A 17,011-nucleotide genomic window follows, 5' to 3' on the forward strand; every position below is an offset into this window, starting at 1 on the left:
ATGCTCAACCTTTCGGCAGCATTCGATACGGTCCCACACTCCCTGCTGCTTGCCCGACTCACTGAGATTGGTGTCTCAGGCGCTGCCTGGGGTGGGTTGAGCTCCTTCCTTGAAGGGCGGGCTCAACAGGTTTGGCTGCCACCGGCCACTTCAACTCCGCAGCTGGTCACCACTGGTGTCCCACAGGGGTCTTCCCTTAGACCCCTTCTTTTTAATGTCTACGTTACTTTGGTGGTCTATTTAGCCGAGGATTTTGGAGCTAAGGTGATAGCCTACGCTGACGACACCCAGCTTCTCTTTACCTGGGCACAGAATGAGGACTCTGTATCCTTTGAGCTGTGCTTGTCTTCGGTTTTTGAGTGGCTTGTGGCTGCCCAACTCAAATGTAATGAAGACAAGTCAGAGATCTTACTCTACGATAATTTCCCTCCAGGCTTCAGAGACACGGTTTGGCCTCCTGGATTTCCTCTACCAACCTCTAATGGAAAATCCTCTAAAAACCTAGTAGTGTGGTTTGAGGATAACCTCTCCTTTTCTGCTCAGGTGAAAAAGCTCTCTGGCAGCTGTTTTGGCCTTCTTAAAACACTCAGGAGTTTTTTATCTCTCCTCTATAGGCCTGCCAAAGAGACGGTTATCCGTGCCTTGATCCTCTCTAGATTGGACTACGCTAACGCATTGTACATAGGCGTCCCTGGATACTCTCTGAATAGCCTGGAGTAATGCGGCCGCTAGGCTGCTCTTGGGAATCGCTAAGAGGAGCAGCGTGCGTGAATCTCCACGTACTCCACTGGCTTCCCATGGCGGATCGGGTCAAATTTAAATCCCTGGTCATTGTTCATCGAGCCTTCTACCGTCATGGGCCCTGCTTATTTACAGAAGCGGTTCTCCTTTTATGTCCCGTCGAGACAACAGCGTTCTTCAACTCTCCCTCTAGCTAGGGTGCCCCGTTTCATCTGTTGGGTGGCTGCTCCCTGGCTGTTAAGGCTGCCCAGGCTTGGAATGCCCTTCCATTTCCATTGCACAACACCCAAGACCCGTTAGCCTTCAAGAAAATTTTAAAAACTCACCAGTTACCGTAAATGATGGTGATGTAGTTAAGTAACTCCTCTTGGATCCGCGCCGGGACACTCTTCAGAGTAGCTGTTGCACGTTATAAGAGTACATAACATAACATTCTGCAGAAAATTGCCCTTGGGGAAAACCTAGCATCCAGCGAATAGACATGAATCTGAACCTAGTTAGGAGCATTCATTCATAGACATTCTGCACAAAAAGTAGATAAGGTGCAGTACCAGCTTCCATCTGTATCACCCAGTAGTCTCTTACAGTAGGCTTCACTACCTCTGCAGCCTCCCTTGCAGCCTTTTGTTGCTTAAATGAGCAGCCCTTGACCCAGGGTTTGTCTTTTTTTATAATAGACTCAGGTTTATTGAATAAATAAGCACATCCCAGGGCTTGAGTTGTGTATCTGATATATTTTAGCCATTGGATTTTCAGGCCTTGGTCACAGGAGAGACAATCTCTAATAACTGCATGATTGAGTTTCGCTTTTTTATTACTTCAGGCTTAACACCAAAGTCCCAAAGGGGCTACGGTAATGAGGTCCTAGAACTAGTCAAGACCTATTCCAGATGTGAGAAATAATGAGGTGTCAAGGGGGACACCCCCAAAAAGTGTTGACAAAATCCTTTCTCCTTAACATCTCTGCAGTCCCACACCCCCATACAATAGGTGACAATCAGGAGGCCTTTCCTTTTATAAATTTCCAAGATCCGGGTGACCGGTATCTTCCTCATACATGCAGCTAGAGAAAAAGTGATTCTTAAGGCATGTGAAAAGTGAGTCAACCTGCTTTTGAGACCAGGAGCAGACATCGTCCTAATCCAGGCCAAGGTATGGAAAAAAATTCACCATACCAATTTTTCTCGTGCCATTATATAAGGTGCAGGTTTTGCAATTTCTCAGGCCACACACTATTATGAATGTCTTCAAGAAGTTCGTTTTCAACTTGAACCCCTTCTTGAATGCCTCAAAGCTGGAGATCGAAGTCTTTAGTCCATTAGCTGTCCTGGCCTGTAGTACCGTGATATCCGTGTAAATTAATGTGGGAACAGTTTTGTTGTAGATACGTGGTCAACTGCCCCAGCAGAATCTAGGGTTCTTTACAGGTCATTAATATAGCATAAGAATAGGATAACCTTAGCTCACCCAGCAGTTGATTTTAAAAGAAGGCGTCCATTCACCTTTTTCCCCAATTCGACTGCAGCCAAGAGGTCCTGGTATAAGAGTCGCAAAAAGGAAACCAAACCAGCCACGAGGCCCATAGACTTAAGGATATCCCATAGTTTGCAGTGATTAACACAATCAAATGCACTAAATAAATCCATGAATACAAGGTGAATTGAAGAGCCCTTGACATATTTATATTTGGCCACAAGAAGATATAAATAAAGGCACTGATTGTCCCAAAGCTCTTCCCAAAAATGTATTGCACCTGGTAAAGAGTATTATTCTTGCTTGTCCATGAAATAAGTCGCTCCAAAATGACTCTACCAAATATTTTGGTGGTAGAGTTGAGTAAAGATATTGGACAATAGCACCGTGGGTCATGGGCATTAAGTTTTTTAAGATATAAACGACTATGGATGTACGCCAAGAGGGTGAGGCTCTCACACACCAGATAGTTTAAAACGCTAGTAAGAACCAGGAACCAGAACCCAGGGTCACCTTTAAATAAATATAGAGGGATCCCTTCCAGGTCTGGTGCCTTCTTTAAGGAGCTGTTATCGATTGCTTGCATAACTTCTTCTTCATTGAAGATATAGCCCACACATGCTGAGCATTCGACCTGAACCTCTCTGGGGTCACAGCATTGGAGTCAGATGCCAGAAGAATGCTCAGTCCAGGCATCAGGGGCAATATGGACAGTGATCTTATCGGAGGACGGCACAAGGGCTAGACCTGCCTGGACCGCCTTCCAGAAGGTCTGGGGATCTTTGTTCTGGCAAGCAACTGTGGTGTCTCGCACTCGTCATCCTTGAGGGCCGACTTCCTTTTTTTTCAAGGATAAGGCATATGCCTTCCTACAGGACGATACCGCAAATCTTTTATATGGGGCATTAATTAGACAAAACTGCGTAAAACAACATTGGGGCTTCGGGGATCCAAGAGGCAGGATGTCACCAAATCTGCGCTACTGCTGGCTATCTGGCTCATTACTTGCTTCATGTCAGCTGAGGGCCAGACCAACCTGCGTCCAGCATCCTTGGTGGTTAAACCCTGGCTGCTCCCTGTAGTAGTTTCCTGGTGCTTCAAGGGGATTGTATTTTGAAAAACTAGAGTGTTGTGGGCACTATAAATTGAGGCAATAACTTCACCTTCCGAAATCCTAAGTTAAAGATACCGAGAGGTAAAAGCAAAGACCTCATTGACCCACTGCCCCTCCCAATGATTGTTGGAATTGCTGGAGTATTAGATGTGGAGACCACACTTACTAAATCAAAAGACACCAGATGAGAATATAAATAATGACCCCGGCATCCATAGCATCAGGAGCTATTTCCTCATTCATGGGATCAGAAAGAGTTGGTAGAAGGGAAGGTATAGTGCCCAGCTTGGCATTAAAATATCTAGTCAAAAGGAGGTTGAAAGGTCTACCAGCCTGTAACTCACTCATTGCTAAGGAGTCAATGAGCAAAAACAATCCCAGAAAGTTTAAGTAGCTCTTGGGTGAAAATTTATTGTTATAGATATTCAACATAAGAACTCCCCTAAATGTACTTCCCCATTGGAGATCAAAAGCCTGCACCACATCCATTTCTGTCACAACAGAAACCATTTTACAATACAACCTTGAAACCAGACAGATAGGCCCGTTTAGCACGACCCATTGGAGGAGGAATAGCAGGAAGGTTAAAGCACATGCACCCTTCAAAAACAATTCCTGAGACTTCCCACGTTTCCTGCATAAACACAATATCGTAATCATTTATAAACATCTGCCATCCCTCTATGTGTAATTTTGAAGCCAGACCAGCGACATTCCAACTAGGAAAGTTTAAATTGGTACTAAGTCCATCCATAGGAGCACCAATCACACCAGTATTTAAGCCGCCACAATTTATCGTATAGGATCCAGTGGAAAAACAAAAAGGGCTCAGGGTTTTCGACCCCGGGAGAGTGGTCATGCAGCCAGACAGCGGCAGTTCCTCCATAGGAGCATGGCCCCCCTAACCTCCACACTGCTGCGAAAAAACCGTTGAAAGAAAAATCATAATAAAATGGTTTTATTACCATTTTATTTTTTGCTCTCTGCCAGCAAATGGAGTGTGAGGGCAGGGTGTGGCCAGTGCATCACTGCTGCCAATCATTGAAAGCAGTGAAGTGGCCATTTAAGTTTGCATTCCGCATGTTGATTTGGCCTGCTACCTTGCTACGACAAAAACCCACATGCGCAATTCAAACCTCTCCCACCCAGCTGCCTTGGACAGCTGAGTTGGAGAGCAGGCACAGTCCTGCAGTGCCTTTAGGAGCATAGAGCATGCCCGCTACAACCAATCAAGATGCTTTTCTCATGCTGCTTAACAGTATGAGAAAAGCGTCTTGATTGGATAAGAGAGTTGGCTCTGTGCTTCACGCTCCGAGGACGTGCTGCAGAACAACAAGGAAGTTTTTCTTTAAGTTTGGTGCCCATCCGATGTGAGTTGCTACAAACCACCACTGCAGCCAGATGAACTATCGATCCTGTTGTAGTTAGTCACCCCAGCAGCAGAGTCTACAGCTCAAACAACCTCCATTCCAAGATGTCAGTTGTTGTCATCCAAACTTGCTGCCTGTTGAAGGGTTGATTTGAAGGGTGTGCCCCATTATTAATGGGATTGACCTGGGATAAGTGTCTATAGAAATAACCACGTGGCAGAATCCTGATCAGACATGGTTTAACCATGCCAGCGCTTGCTAAGACCAGTACTTCCCCTTCTGAACCACAGGGTTATGGAAAATAATGATAATTATATAACCAGGAATTGCATCTCCATCTGCCATACTCAAAATGTCATTGTAAAAGTCCCACTGGTGGCTCACGTTGTTATTCAGCCAGTAGGTTACTTTGGGGCACATGCATCAAGGTAATCCCTTGCGATTACTAAATAGCGAATTTTAAGGATTCGCTATTTGGTAATTGCAAATGCCTATGCATAAAGGATTTGCAAATATGTTTACGAATCCTTAACATTCCCGAATAGCGAATCGCAAATTGTGATTCGCTATTAGGGAATGCATTCCCATTCATTCCTATGGGCCTTTTGGTCCATAGGAATGAATGGGAATGCAGTTGCAAATTGCGATTACCAAATTTATAAAAGCAAATTACGAATTCAATTGCAAGGGTGCCTATGAAAGAGGCAAGGATGGAGGATCGGTCAAACACAATCCTTGACCTTCAGCATAAAATGGGGGCCATGTTGTTTACCGAAAGGGGCAGAACAACTTTTGTATAGGATAGTCAATTACAGACGAAGAGAGACAGGCGGACAAGAGGCACAGAGGCACAAGACACATTTGTGACAACATTGTGGCACCAGTGTTCACGAAGGGGCAGGAGCAGCATATAAAAGGCATCCAGAGTAGGTAAGTGGAAGATGAAAGAAGATGGGAGGTAAAAGGGCACTGGTACAGGAACAACATACTGTCTGTGTGGTGCAAGCGACAACATTTTGAAGATTAATGTTTCTGTCATATGACCTTCCTGCACATGTAGATGCTTTATAAATGTGTTACATTTTTTTGCCAGAGATTTGTCGAAGGACTTGTCCAGCAAAAGACTTGGATTGGGCTTTCCAAGAAAGACAATGATGAATGGATCTGGGAAGATGGGTCCATATTGGAAGGCAATGGGTATGTAAGAAACAACTGTCATACATGAAAGAGAAGGAGAGAATGTGTTTTGTCAATTTGTTTTGCTTTGTTTTAGAATCCATGTATTTAATGTAGGAAAAAGAATGATCAGAAAAATAATAAATACTGTGAGCGTAGAGTTATCCCTCTACATGAAATGCCCACATACTAAGTTAATGTTAATACTGAATTTGTTTTACTTATGTAATAACATATACACACACACAAACACATATGAAGAGGCAGCATTACAGGGCATTTTATGGAAATTTGGGTGGGATAGCCCGTATGCAAATAGCTGTCTAACCCAATTTTAGACTGCATATCATATATCTCAAAGACTCACATTGAGAGTATAGAGCAGGAGTGAGGAAGATGTTTTTTTTTTTATCTATGAACCCTGTCAGAGTTTGCTTTGTTGCATAGCAAGTAAATGGTAGAGAGTAGATGCATTTTTAGGTAAGCAACAATGCCTCAACGTATACTGTCTATGGAGCTAGTGATAACTTTCCAGGATGAAGGTCGCATGTCTATTTTTCTAAAGCCCAAGATTAACTTTCTAGTGCCATATTGTGGAGGTGGAGCTTTATGGGATGTAGAAAAGAATGTGTCAGTTTCTATAATTTAGAAAAGCATCTGTGATCACTGCTTTTGTGTGCATATTTAAAGTGAGTCTGAATCTAATTAAACATCCAATATTTTGACCACCTAAGAGGAGTACTCTTGGGGACAGATTTATTGAGATTTCATACAGCGCAGTGCAAAGCAGCAAAACAACTTGCTGAACAGTGCTGAATGAAGAGAGCAGGAATACGCCATATTTACAGCGGCTGCTCCTCCACTAAGGCAGAGGAGCGCCGGCCCACTGCTCTGTGAGCAGGTCAAAAAGGAAGAATAAAGTTATAATAACGCATTGTTGTTATAATTTTATTTTTCCATGGCTCAGCTGGTTAGGGGCGGGGCCTGGGTTGAGCTGTCAGAGGAGCAGGGGAAGGAATAGTGAGCCCTCTCTTAAGTGTGCTTGACGGTTTGGCAGGCCGTCTTGAGCCGGTCATACAGTCATGCGCACTTTGCATGTTCTCTGCCTGGCTATACTGTACAGCCTGGGTGGGGAAAATGCACAGCCTTCCAGTCCCTCTCTGAGAGCCAAACAACGGCACTCAGACCAATCAACGTTACTGTAACACCTGGGAGCCTGTGTGTTTCCTGCTTCCGGCCCTGGAATCCTGCAGTTGACTGAAGAGTCGAAGAGGACCGAGAGGCAGCTGGCCCTTGGGTAAGTGATGTAAAAAATCTTTTTTTCATTCCCTCCCCTGCCCCACCCACGACCTGCCCACCCACCACTGTTAGGTAGCAGCTGCCACTGCATATTTACTAACGTATGGCGCATTCCTGCTCTCCATCTGCCCTAGTGCACTGTGTGCTGCCTATTGCCAACCTAGAATGCAGCACACTTAGAAAGAGAAAAAAAACTAGGAGAAATAAAGATACTACAGATTTACATGTCTTGGAAAATCTGGTAATGTGCAAAAAAACATGGGTGAATACATGGGAACACCAACTCCCCACCCATGTAGCACTTTCCCGGCACAGAGTAATGCAGGGCAGAGCCTTGCATTACGTCAGATTTACCTAAACATGCAGGGCCACACAAGGTGGCTTTGCGTGGCTAAATCTGACTTAAGGATTGCATTGCTCTTATGATCTAATGGCAATGCAATTCTTTGGTAAATCTTACCCTTACTGTCCAAGGTTTGAGGAGTGGGAGTATATTGTTTTAGCATGTTGTAGATTGTTGTTCTATTTTTATCCTGTTCAATTTAAGGCTGCTCATCCTCATTCAATCCGTTAGGTGACTGAGTCATTCAGTCATATAGGAGTTATTCAGCTATGGTCAACTAATTCAGAGGGAGATTGGTTTGAAAGACAAACTTGATTGAAGAACAAAGTATCAAGCATCACTATTGCCTCTACCTTTTAAATAGATTCTCCAGTTATCCAAAAAACATTGGTCTTGATTTTGAGTTAGCAGATTTGTTACCTCATAACAAGTGACATCTGCCTTATTAGAAGCGCAGAAAGAACAATTGATGGACGGAATGCTGAACAATGGCAAACATTCTCGCCCATGGCCTAGATCCATATTTGTTTTGCTCACCATCCCACTCCAGTTTGGACCCAGCCATATGCAAATCATTCTTGATCCTGCGACCCATGGGAACAGTCCAGCCTGTACTGCCAGGCCAGGTCCTCCCTGGACCGTAAACAAGCATCTTGGGGCCAGTTTCAGGGTATCACTTATCGCCCAGACTAGCTTGACTCCAGTGTGGTGAGCATAGACCTACTTCTGGGGATACCCCTCCCACTCGGGTTAACAAATGCAAAAAGAACAATTGATGGACGGCATGCTGAACGATGTCAAACATTCACCCACAGTACAGAGATTTTGGCCTAAATTCATCTTTTTTTTGCTCATCATGACATTCCAGCTTGAACCCAGCCATATGCAAATTAGTCTTGACCCTGCTCCCCATGGGAATTACAAGCGGCATACAATATAAGGCAAACAGAATATACATCACATTTGTGCTAGAGAAACCTGTCTGATAACACTAAATCAGACCCTAGTCCTCTCATTATTATTTATACCTTGCAAAAGGATTAGACCGCTTAAAGTCTTAAGAGGATTTGCAACCTGCTGACCGGATTTGGAACCTAATAAATCACTAAAATCAAGTAATGACTATTTTAAATTCACTCACTCAATCATTCAGGAGTTTGTAAAGCATGGCTACTTACCCATGAGGGTCTCACGGCACTGAGGGAATGGCGAGGGGGGCTGCTGATCCTTCTGGGAGTGGAGGTTCAGTTGAAGAGCCTGGTCTTGAGATCCTTCCTGAATTGGGTCAGAAATAGGGTTCGCCTGAGGTGGAGGGCAGGGTGTTCCAGGTCTTGGAGGTGATCTAGGAAAAGATTCTTCCTCCGATTCTGGTCTTGTGAATCCATGGGATGGTGGCCAGGGCAAGATGGGCAGAGCAAAGATGTCTGGGGGGTAGATGGAATGAGAGGCGGTGGCTCAGGTATTCTGGTCCTACGTTGTGGAGAGCTTTGTAGGCATGTGTGAGGAGCTTGAAGGTGATTATCTTGTTGACTGGAAGCCAGTGGAGTTTTCGGAGGTGTTCTGTGATGTGGCAATAGAGAGGAGTGTCGAGGACCAGTCTGGCTGCGGCATTTTGAACATTCTGTAGTTTCCTGAGCTGTTTCTGGGTGACGCCGGCATGCATTGCAGTAGTTGAGTCTGCTGGTGATGAGTGCGAGGTTGTCTGTCTTTCTGGATTCTGTGGGGATATATCTGAATGTCTTTCGAAGCAGGTGGAGTGTGTGGAAGACACATTACATTAACAAAACAAAGCAACCATAGATAGAGCTGTTATAGTAGCCAGCGATGATTATGGTGTAAGTCATAGAAAACCTGCTTATCATTTTTAAGTCTTAAAAAATAATGCAGCAAGTGAGGTGTGAAGTTTACCTAGGTTACCCCCTCCAGCCCTCTCATTAGGAGGTTTCAGGATATTTCTGTGAGAGAATAAACTATGACTCAGATGCTGCCACTGGCTAATGGCCAAATATAGCAAGCCTTCTAACTTTCTGAAGAACAGTTTTTGCTTATACAGACATGGGAGTAATCTTTATTCATGTAACAAGCTAACATTTATCATTCCTATGGCTTTCAACGCACCAGCGTGACAGAAGTAGCGTAAATAATATTTCAAACCATATAAATCCTCATTACATCCCAAGCAGTGATACCAAATGACCATTGACCCTGATTAAATCATCATTGTGAATCCATATTTCAGTCTGGAAGCAGTACGTTTAGGCAGGCCCTCGGTAAGGAATGTGATTCATTTGGCAAACTAGGGCATTTGTGGCACACAAACAGAAGTGGTGGAATAAGCATAAATGTAGTACAGGAGTACCAACTCATGAAAGTGCAGTGTAGAACATTTGACTTTGACTGTGGAAGCATCTTCAAGTACAATCATGGGAGAGGAGCAATGCAGGTCTCTAATGCGTGCCACAGAGAGAGTGAAGGTGAGTCTGTGAAGGCCAAGTAGAGGCTAAATCACCTTAAACAAAACTGTTGCTTTGTAAACTGGTCATATCTCAAATAATTTGATCCAGATATATCGCCTGGTGCACAATGTAATGTAATCACAATTCTAGAATTCTCGCTTTTTTAGAGAATTCTAAATAGCACTGAAGGCACCTGGGATTTCTATGTCAAATATGTTTATATACATTGTTGGGTGTTCGATACTTCACTAGAAGAATTCAAACATATGTTTTCTATAAAAAGCTTTGCCCATAAAACATTATTAATTCAAAATGATCTACTAATAAAGCAGAAGGTGAAGCAGCTATTTGGGGGAGGGAAGAATGTTTCACTTTATTCAATCAATTTGTAATGATAAAGTAATTGAGGCCATAATTTGCTCACCTTGGACTGCATCTATTGTAGTTGCTAAAACAAATATCTGCGTGCTACATCTATGTGAGGAGCATAGTCTTCCCAAAACAACATTTGAATGAACAGCCATCATTTTCCCAAGACCTAAGATATGATGGCAAAATTAGTTAAAACCAATTTTTTTCTACCCTAGATTTACATGCCATTCATCAGCAAGTAAACATTTAACAACTTTAGTGACATCAAGTAGTGCCTTTCATTATTTACAGTTGCTATTTGGGCTGGGCTGGGAACCACAGGCTCAGTTTTTCAGAAATTAATGGATATGATGTTTCTCAGGATGTCCACTGATCTCTGAAGATTAATTTAGAAAAGATAATGGAAATCTCATGTTTTAAAAGCTTTGAGAATCTGCAACACTTCCTGGACAGATAAGGGATTCAATCTGCCACAAACCCCAATTGTAAGGAATACAAATGGTTTGTATTTTAGGGCTTTGTAAGTACTAGCCAAGGTCCATTCCTATTTTGAAACTGTCGCAGAAATGCTAATGAGGGTGGTACAAAATTGAGTAGTCTTTGTATAGGGTACAGAACAACAGATAGACTTTCGTAACGTGAAACTACCAGTAATAGACATTTGTGCACTGACTATTCTAAATGCCATTAGTTAGCATTGCATTGCCAACATTAATGCTAATGTCACTTGCAGTAAAGCTGTTTTATTTTGGCTGGTCTGCCTACAGAACTAAAATGACAGCTACATTTGCTTTGAGAATGTAGTGGGCCACAGCCTTACTCTAGTTAAGTATAAGAGGCCTATGTCTGTGTTTGGGTCATAAATTATTTGGAAATTCCATAATTTTCTTTTACTTTGCACCTCCAATAAACCTCTTGTTCATATTCCACCCAGTGATAGAACAGGGCAACGCACAATTGTTAAGTCATGTTTAAGATGTAGAGGTGTGCTTTCATTCTAGATTCCATCTCTGAAGGAAAGAAGTTGTGCACTGCCTGCTTTTCGAAGTTAACTATTTCTTAAATTCATTCTAGTTTGCAATAAGAGGATCGTTAGGAACACGATTAATCTGCTATGACTGATGTGGTCTCTGCAACCATGTAGTAACTTGTGTGTCAATGAAATGAGGCAGATCACGATGATGAATACATTTTAAAATCCAATGCAAGTGCTCTCTAGCCTCTTTGGAAGATGGTTGATGAATTGTCTTTTGAAGTGGATGTGATTTGACATACAATATGTTGAGGCAACTGATTAGGTTTAAGGGTTAGGTGATTAGTATAGCTCATTGAGGATATTTTGAAATACGGAACCTGTCTGATGGATCTTGTACTGGTGGAGCTGATCAAGTAGAAGTATACATTAAGGCATGAGTTGACTTTAAGCCATTAGACAAACACTTGGAGACACTCCACTCAACTGGATGAGTTGCCTGGGAAACATTTTGCTTTCGATTTCTTTGGTTCATTGAAAGAGTTAGTGAGGTGCATGTGGTACTGACTGTTGCTCATTGAATACATTACAAAAGTGTCAGTCAGTCATAGCTTTATCACGATAACAAGGATCATAAAAGCATCATCGTTCTTACAATCCAACAATAAAAGATACAAGTTATCATAAAAACATTGGTTAAAAACTAGGTATGTACATTCCATCAGGGCATAATATATAAGCAATTGTTCATTTTGTTAGCAGTTATTACCAATAACACGCTAATCCCAAAATCAAGATGGAGAATTCATTTGTGCATTCAATAAATAGTAAAATGTAATTAGTAAATAAAACTAAATGAAATATAAAAACATTAAATCTTTTTGGGCTATTTGAGGACATTTGAAAAATATAAAAAAGGGATCGCAATATAGTAGGAATTTGGACCTGACAAGCCAAATACAACCAAGGTACTTTGCCACACCACAGAAAAAAAGGGATCTTGGGTCTGATTTCAGAATCCGCAGAGCAACACAGTGATCCGGGGTACCCAGCTGTCTACAGATCGGTTTTAGCCATCTTGATCAAGCCCGGGTGTATACTGGGCATGCAAACATTATGTGGGCCATGTGTATTTAATCGATTTTGTTTTTCAATTACCAAAGAGCAATATATTGAGTATTGACTGGTGCAGTAATACATGAGTTGTGTGATTGGGCTAACACCTCAAGAGAAATGAGGTTAATACAACTTAAAATGCTCTTCGGACATGCGAAGGTTTATATCCAGGAGGACCAACTAGAGAATAATGACTATATAAGTATGGACTGGCAGGTTTTTTATTATGCCTGTTTATGTAGGTGAATTCTGCCAATTTTTCACTTTCCATAGACATGTAATATTTTCATAGTTTCCCTGACGCAACCAACATGGCTTGTTGACATTGTAGCACTGATCAGCTTTTTTGCACTTTTGAAAGGTTTTGCCTGCTTTGAAGTTTGAGAATCTGGTGAAACATTTGAGAAAAATGTGAAAAGTTGCTACCAGTCAAGCATTACAACTTTTTATAGCTCTAAATATACCATGCTCTGAGAGTGCAAGTGGAATTTGTAACATTCTACTAAAAGATCCATTAAACCGACTCAATGTGTTAATCAATGAAGCAAATTTGTTTTGTAACTTGTATCTAGATAAATATTAGTGCTGTTGTTGTGGAGTGGGAGATGTAACCAATTGTTCTTTTCCCAGCTTATGTATGTGCTGACTCTGTATGTCTTGCATGTGTCCATTCGCATATATGTTCACAAACTATATCTGCATCTTATATGGTGTTTGGCCTTCATGGTGGTTGAGCTGGGTCTTTACAGAAAACACAATTTCTTGCTGGTCTTTTCTGACCACTCTAGACACTCATTCAGCACAATTCACAGCCTCTATACTCCTGTGATCTGTGGACTGAATGCTGTATGATCATAGCCTTTGAATCTAGATACATCGTGTTGGGGAAGACGTGGGTGTGTTGGTTCTTGTTCTGAGTGTTGATTGTGTAATAACTGTTACATCTCATGTTGAGGTGGGGTGCACTTTTGGTACCAAAAGGCATTAAGTAAAGATGCGGTGTGATGGACTCTGCATCCTTTCTAAAGGACTCTGTAAATAGGGAAAGATATGGGGATTTGCCAGTTGATGCTGTAGATGCCTCTGGCTTACTGGGATGGTAACTAATTTGGTTGCCCTGTCTTAGAATACTAAGACATGAAAAGAAAAGTAAACTGGATATGGATTACATGCCTAGGAGTTATATAGGAAGTTTATTGCTACATGAGACCAATCTCAATCAGAGGGTGGCAGGGGCAGGGGGCAGGAAATTACCTATCCTGATTTCTCAATGGTTGTGACAATGGTGTTGTCTGTACCGAGTACAGAATAACATTTTTACAAATCAGAATATACTTAGATGCTAAAGGCAGATTTTGTGAAGTAAAAGGGTCTCTGGGTGTTAATGAATGTCTAATCTCCTAAAATAGATAAGTGGGTGAATGCATATTCTCTGCAATGAGCATGGAGCAAGGAGGAGTACAGGATACTCACAGATGAGCGCTGTAAGTGAGAGGCAGACAGAGATAGAGAGACAGAGAGCCCTTTTGCTGGAACAGAAGCTTTTGAGAAAACATGATTTGGGTACTGGAAGCAAATGGGGTTGAAACAGCAGGTTAGAAATGTTGTTTCTAAATGCTAAAGCATTTAATCCTGGATCACTGTTTCAGGAAATTTCATAGAAGCAATAATTGAAATGTAGGACAACTAAGAAAAGCAGGGCTGATTTCCTGAAGAGTTTTCAAGATGAAGAAAGAGCTAGAGGTGGAGATTCCTTACCTGTGATTTAAATGAAAGATCTTCATCAATGTTAAAGCCCTTATTCGATGGCTACCTGGCATTGGACCAACGTGACAATGAGCACCTCCATCTTAGAGGGATTATATTTAAATGTGTATTAACACGGCTAGTTTGCAGTGTTAAGACATGATTACAAATTTGTTCGGGAGGCAGAAGACTGCACTTCTTGGTAGATGGGAAGCTGTGTGCTGCTGACATAGGTAAAAAACAAAAAAGTAGTACGTTCGAGAAGGATGAGCCACTGGAGTGACTTTGAGGAAGGGGTTACTGAGGCTTGGACTTGTGTAGAATTTAAGGCTATACACTCATTGATCTTACTGGAAGGACAGAGCTCATGAAGAGGTTGATTCTGCCACAGGTGCTCAATCACTTTCATTAACTGGTTATTTCAAGATAGTTTATACAGCTGGATAGTAAATATACTAAACTGTACCAAGGAAACATTTGTTCAAAGTAGTATATCAGACATTGGCCATTGATGCCCCTTGTATGTTCAGGTATTTTAGCCCTGTGATTCTCACTCGCTTTCGCTCTCATTGACACTCTCAAACACACTTACACACACACACACACACACACACACACACTCAATCACAAACACACCACACATACACACATGCACTTACAAACCTCTTTTTTCTATTCACTTTGCTTCTTTTACTAGCAACTTGAAGGCTCCAAGGCAGCAGCATAGCATCAACCTGGCAATGTACATTGGAATCAGCTACTCATGGTTCCCAAAAAGGAGCCTGACTAAACAGTAATGCTAGGTTTCTAAAGGGGACGTCTAACCTCAATCCCTCCACCTGCTGCTTCATAGGACTGGAGCTATAAGGAGCTGGGACACTGCTGGGGATGCACTGTTGTGTGCATGGGCATCCACAGTTTAGAAGACATACTGTCCTGCCTGAGGCATGCGCAGTATGTCTATTAAATGAAATAGATTATGATGACTGTTTGAGGGATCGTAGTTGAAATATGCCTCTCAGACATTGGTAATCCAGGCATCCACCTACAGAGTGCCATGTCTGTAAAGACCAATCTGTAGCCGGATAGTTCTCAAGTACCCCTCCTCCTGTCACCTGGAGCCTAGAGTCAAGGCAGAGAGGCTGACCTGCACAATGGCAAGGTTTATGAAAACACATAATTTGTGTTTTCATGAACACTGGTCAGTTAAATGATTAGCAGATGTGGCAAGAGGCAGTAAGTAGCACCTTACAGGAGAAGGGTTTTGATCTGAAGCCCCGGATAAAGAGCTGCCATTGGTTAGTAGTTACTCCCGAATTGACCACAGTACTCTATTTCTATGGCAATATGGCATTCTCTGTTGCACTCAAAATTTGCCTCTGCACTTGGAACCATGTCTTATGGTGTTTATAAAAATTCTGAAAACTTATGTTTTTCACTAGTAATAATTTTATCTTGGTTTTATTTATTTAAAGTCTAAGTGGCTGATTATGAGTCTGGCAGTCTAGCGACTGCCAGATTCACATTGGCGGTCCACCATCTGCTGTATTACAACATTGAAAGCCGTATTGGTGGTGGACAGCCGGCTACGCCAGGGAACAGACCCGCTCAGCATATTATGAGTTTGTCCACCGCCAGCATTTCCTACAAGGCCCCCATGTCTCCCGATCCATAGGGTAACATTCAGGGGGGCACAACATGTGCCCTTCTGTCTGTATTTCCACAAAGTTCCAGCACGGCATGGACTTCACCGTCCATGCCGTGTTTTGAACTTTTTTGCGGTTCCCATTGCAGTGGCTGTTTTCCAGGCACCGACATAGGAAATACAAAGGACTGCCAACTGTATCACGACTTGAACTTGTGTAACATGAGTTCAACTTGTGATATGGTCAGCAGTCCTTGCACAGGTTTGGTGCAACTGTGCTGACGTAGAGCCAGCACAACTGTGCCAAACTCATAATCGGGCCCTTAGTTACGTAAGCTGGCTTTATGAGTTTTGCTATGAAGTAATGACTGTGCAATTCTATTTATGATATCCTCAGCTCATCATGGTGACTTCCTGTTTTCCCTTTATGTTCACCATGTATTTGTTCAGCCAAACATACACAATCTCTGCAAGAGCAGATATTTCCACTCCTAAGGAAGTCCTACTGTCTGTGATCAGCACAGCCAGTCTTAACTTGAGCCGGTGGTTGCTGATGGGGGCCACCGGAAATAATTTTTGGGAAACAGCACTTATTTTTCCTGATTGGGCATTTCCCGAGAGCAAGAGAGGGAAACCTGTCATGCAGGGAGAAAGCAGGAACCCTTTAAAAGTGAGATTAAAAGGGATTAAAGAGGCCTGAGGTGGATTTAGGACTATTCAACCAGGGGAATTGGTGCAATGACCTCTAATTGTGCAATCTGCAAGCCTCTGAGCAGCACTTTGGGCACCGGCCTTCATTCTTTTACAAATTAAGCACTGAGTGCAGCAGATGAAAAAGTATGGACAATGTTTCAAAAAGACACTAACTTTTTGTATGAGGCCGCATTTACTAACATGGTTATAAATCACTATGTAACCTTAGTCACCAGTGGTATTTTTCTTGTTAATGTAAGAACTCAATGGTGTTATAACAAAACATAAAATTTCCACACTATTCCTAGATCTGGAGGATTTCATACTTCTTAAATGCTAGCCTTTGTAATGGAATGACGAATACTTCTATGATCACGCAATATATGAAGCTCATACCTGAATCAGCCATGTCTCCATTTACCCCATTTAAAAATTTGGTATTAAGACTCATAATCCCGCTGGACATCAGTAAAATCTGACTTATTGTTTCCCAA

At 42.2% G+C, this 17,011-nt stretch overlaps 1 protein-coding gene across 1 annotated transcript in view; it reads left to right on the forward strand.

Annotated features, from left to right (window-relative positions):
- Positions 1–17,011, forward strand: part of LOC146809773 (C-type lectin domain family 4 member M-like) — a 160,439-nt gene that overhangs the window by 122,427 nt on the left and 21,001 nt on the right. The window contains exon 5 of the mRNA XM_085616622.1: positions 5,792–5,895. Coding sequence (XP_085472748.1) covers positions 5,792–5,895 — 104 coding nt within the window. The remainder of the gene's footprint in view (positions 1–5,791; positions 5,896–17,011) is intronic.

Source organism: Triturus cristatus, chromosome 7 (assembly GCF_964204655.1).
Source record: "Triturus cristatus chromosome 7, aTriCri1.1, whole genome shotgun sequence".
Lineage (NCBI taxonomy): Eukaryota > Metazoa > Chordata > Amphibia > Caudata > Salamandridae > Triturus > Triturus cristatus.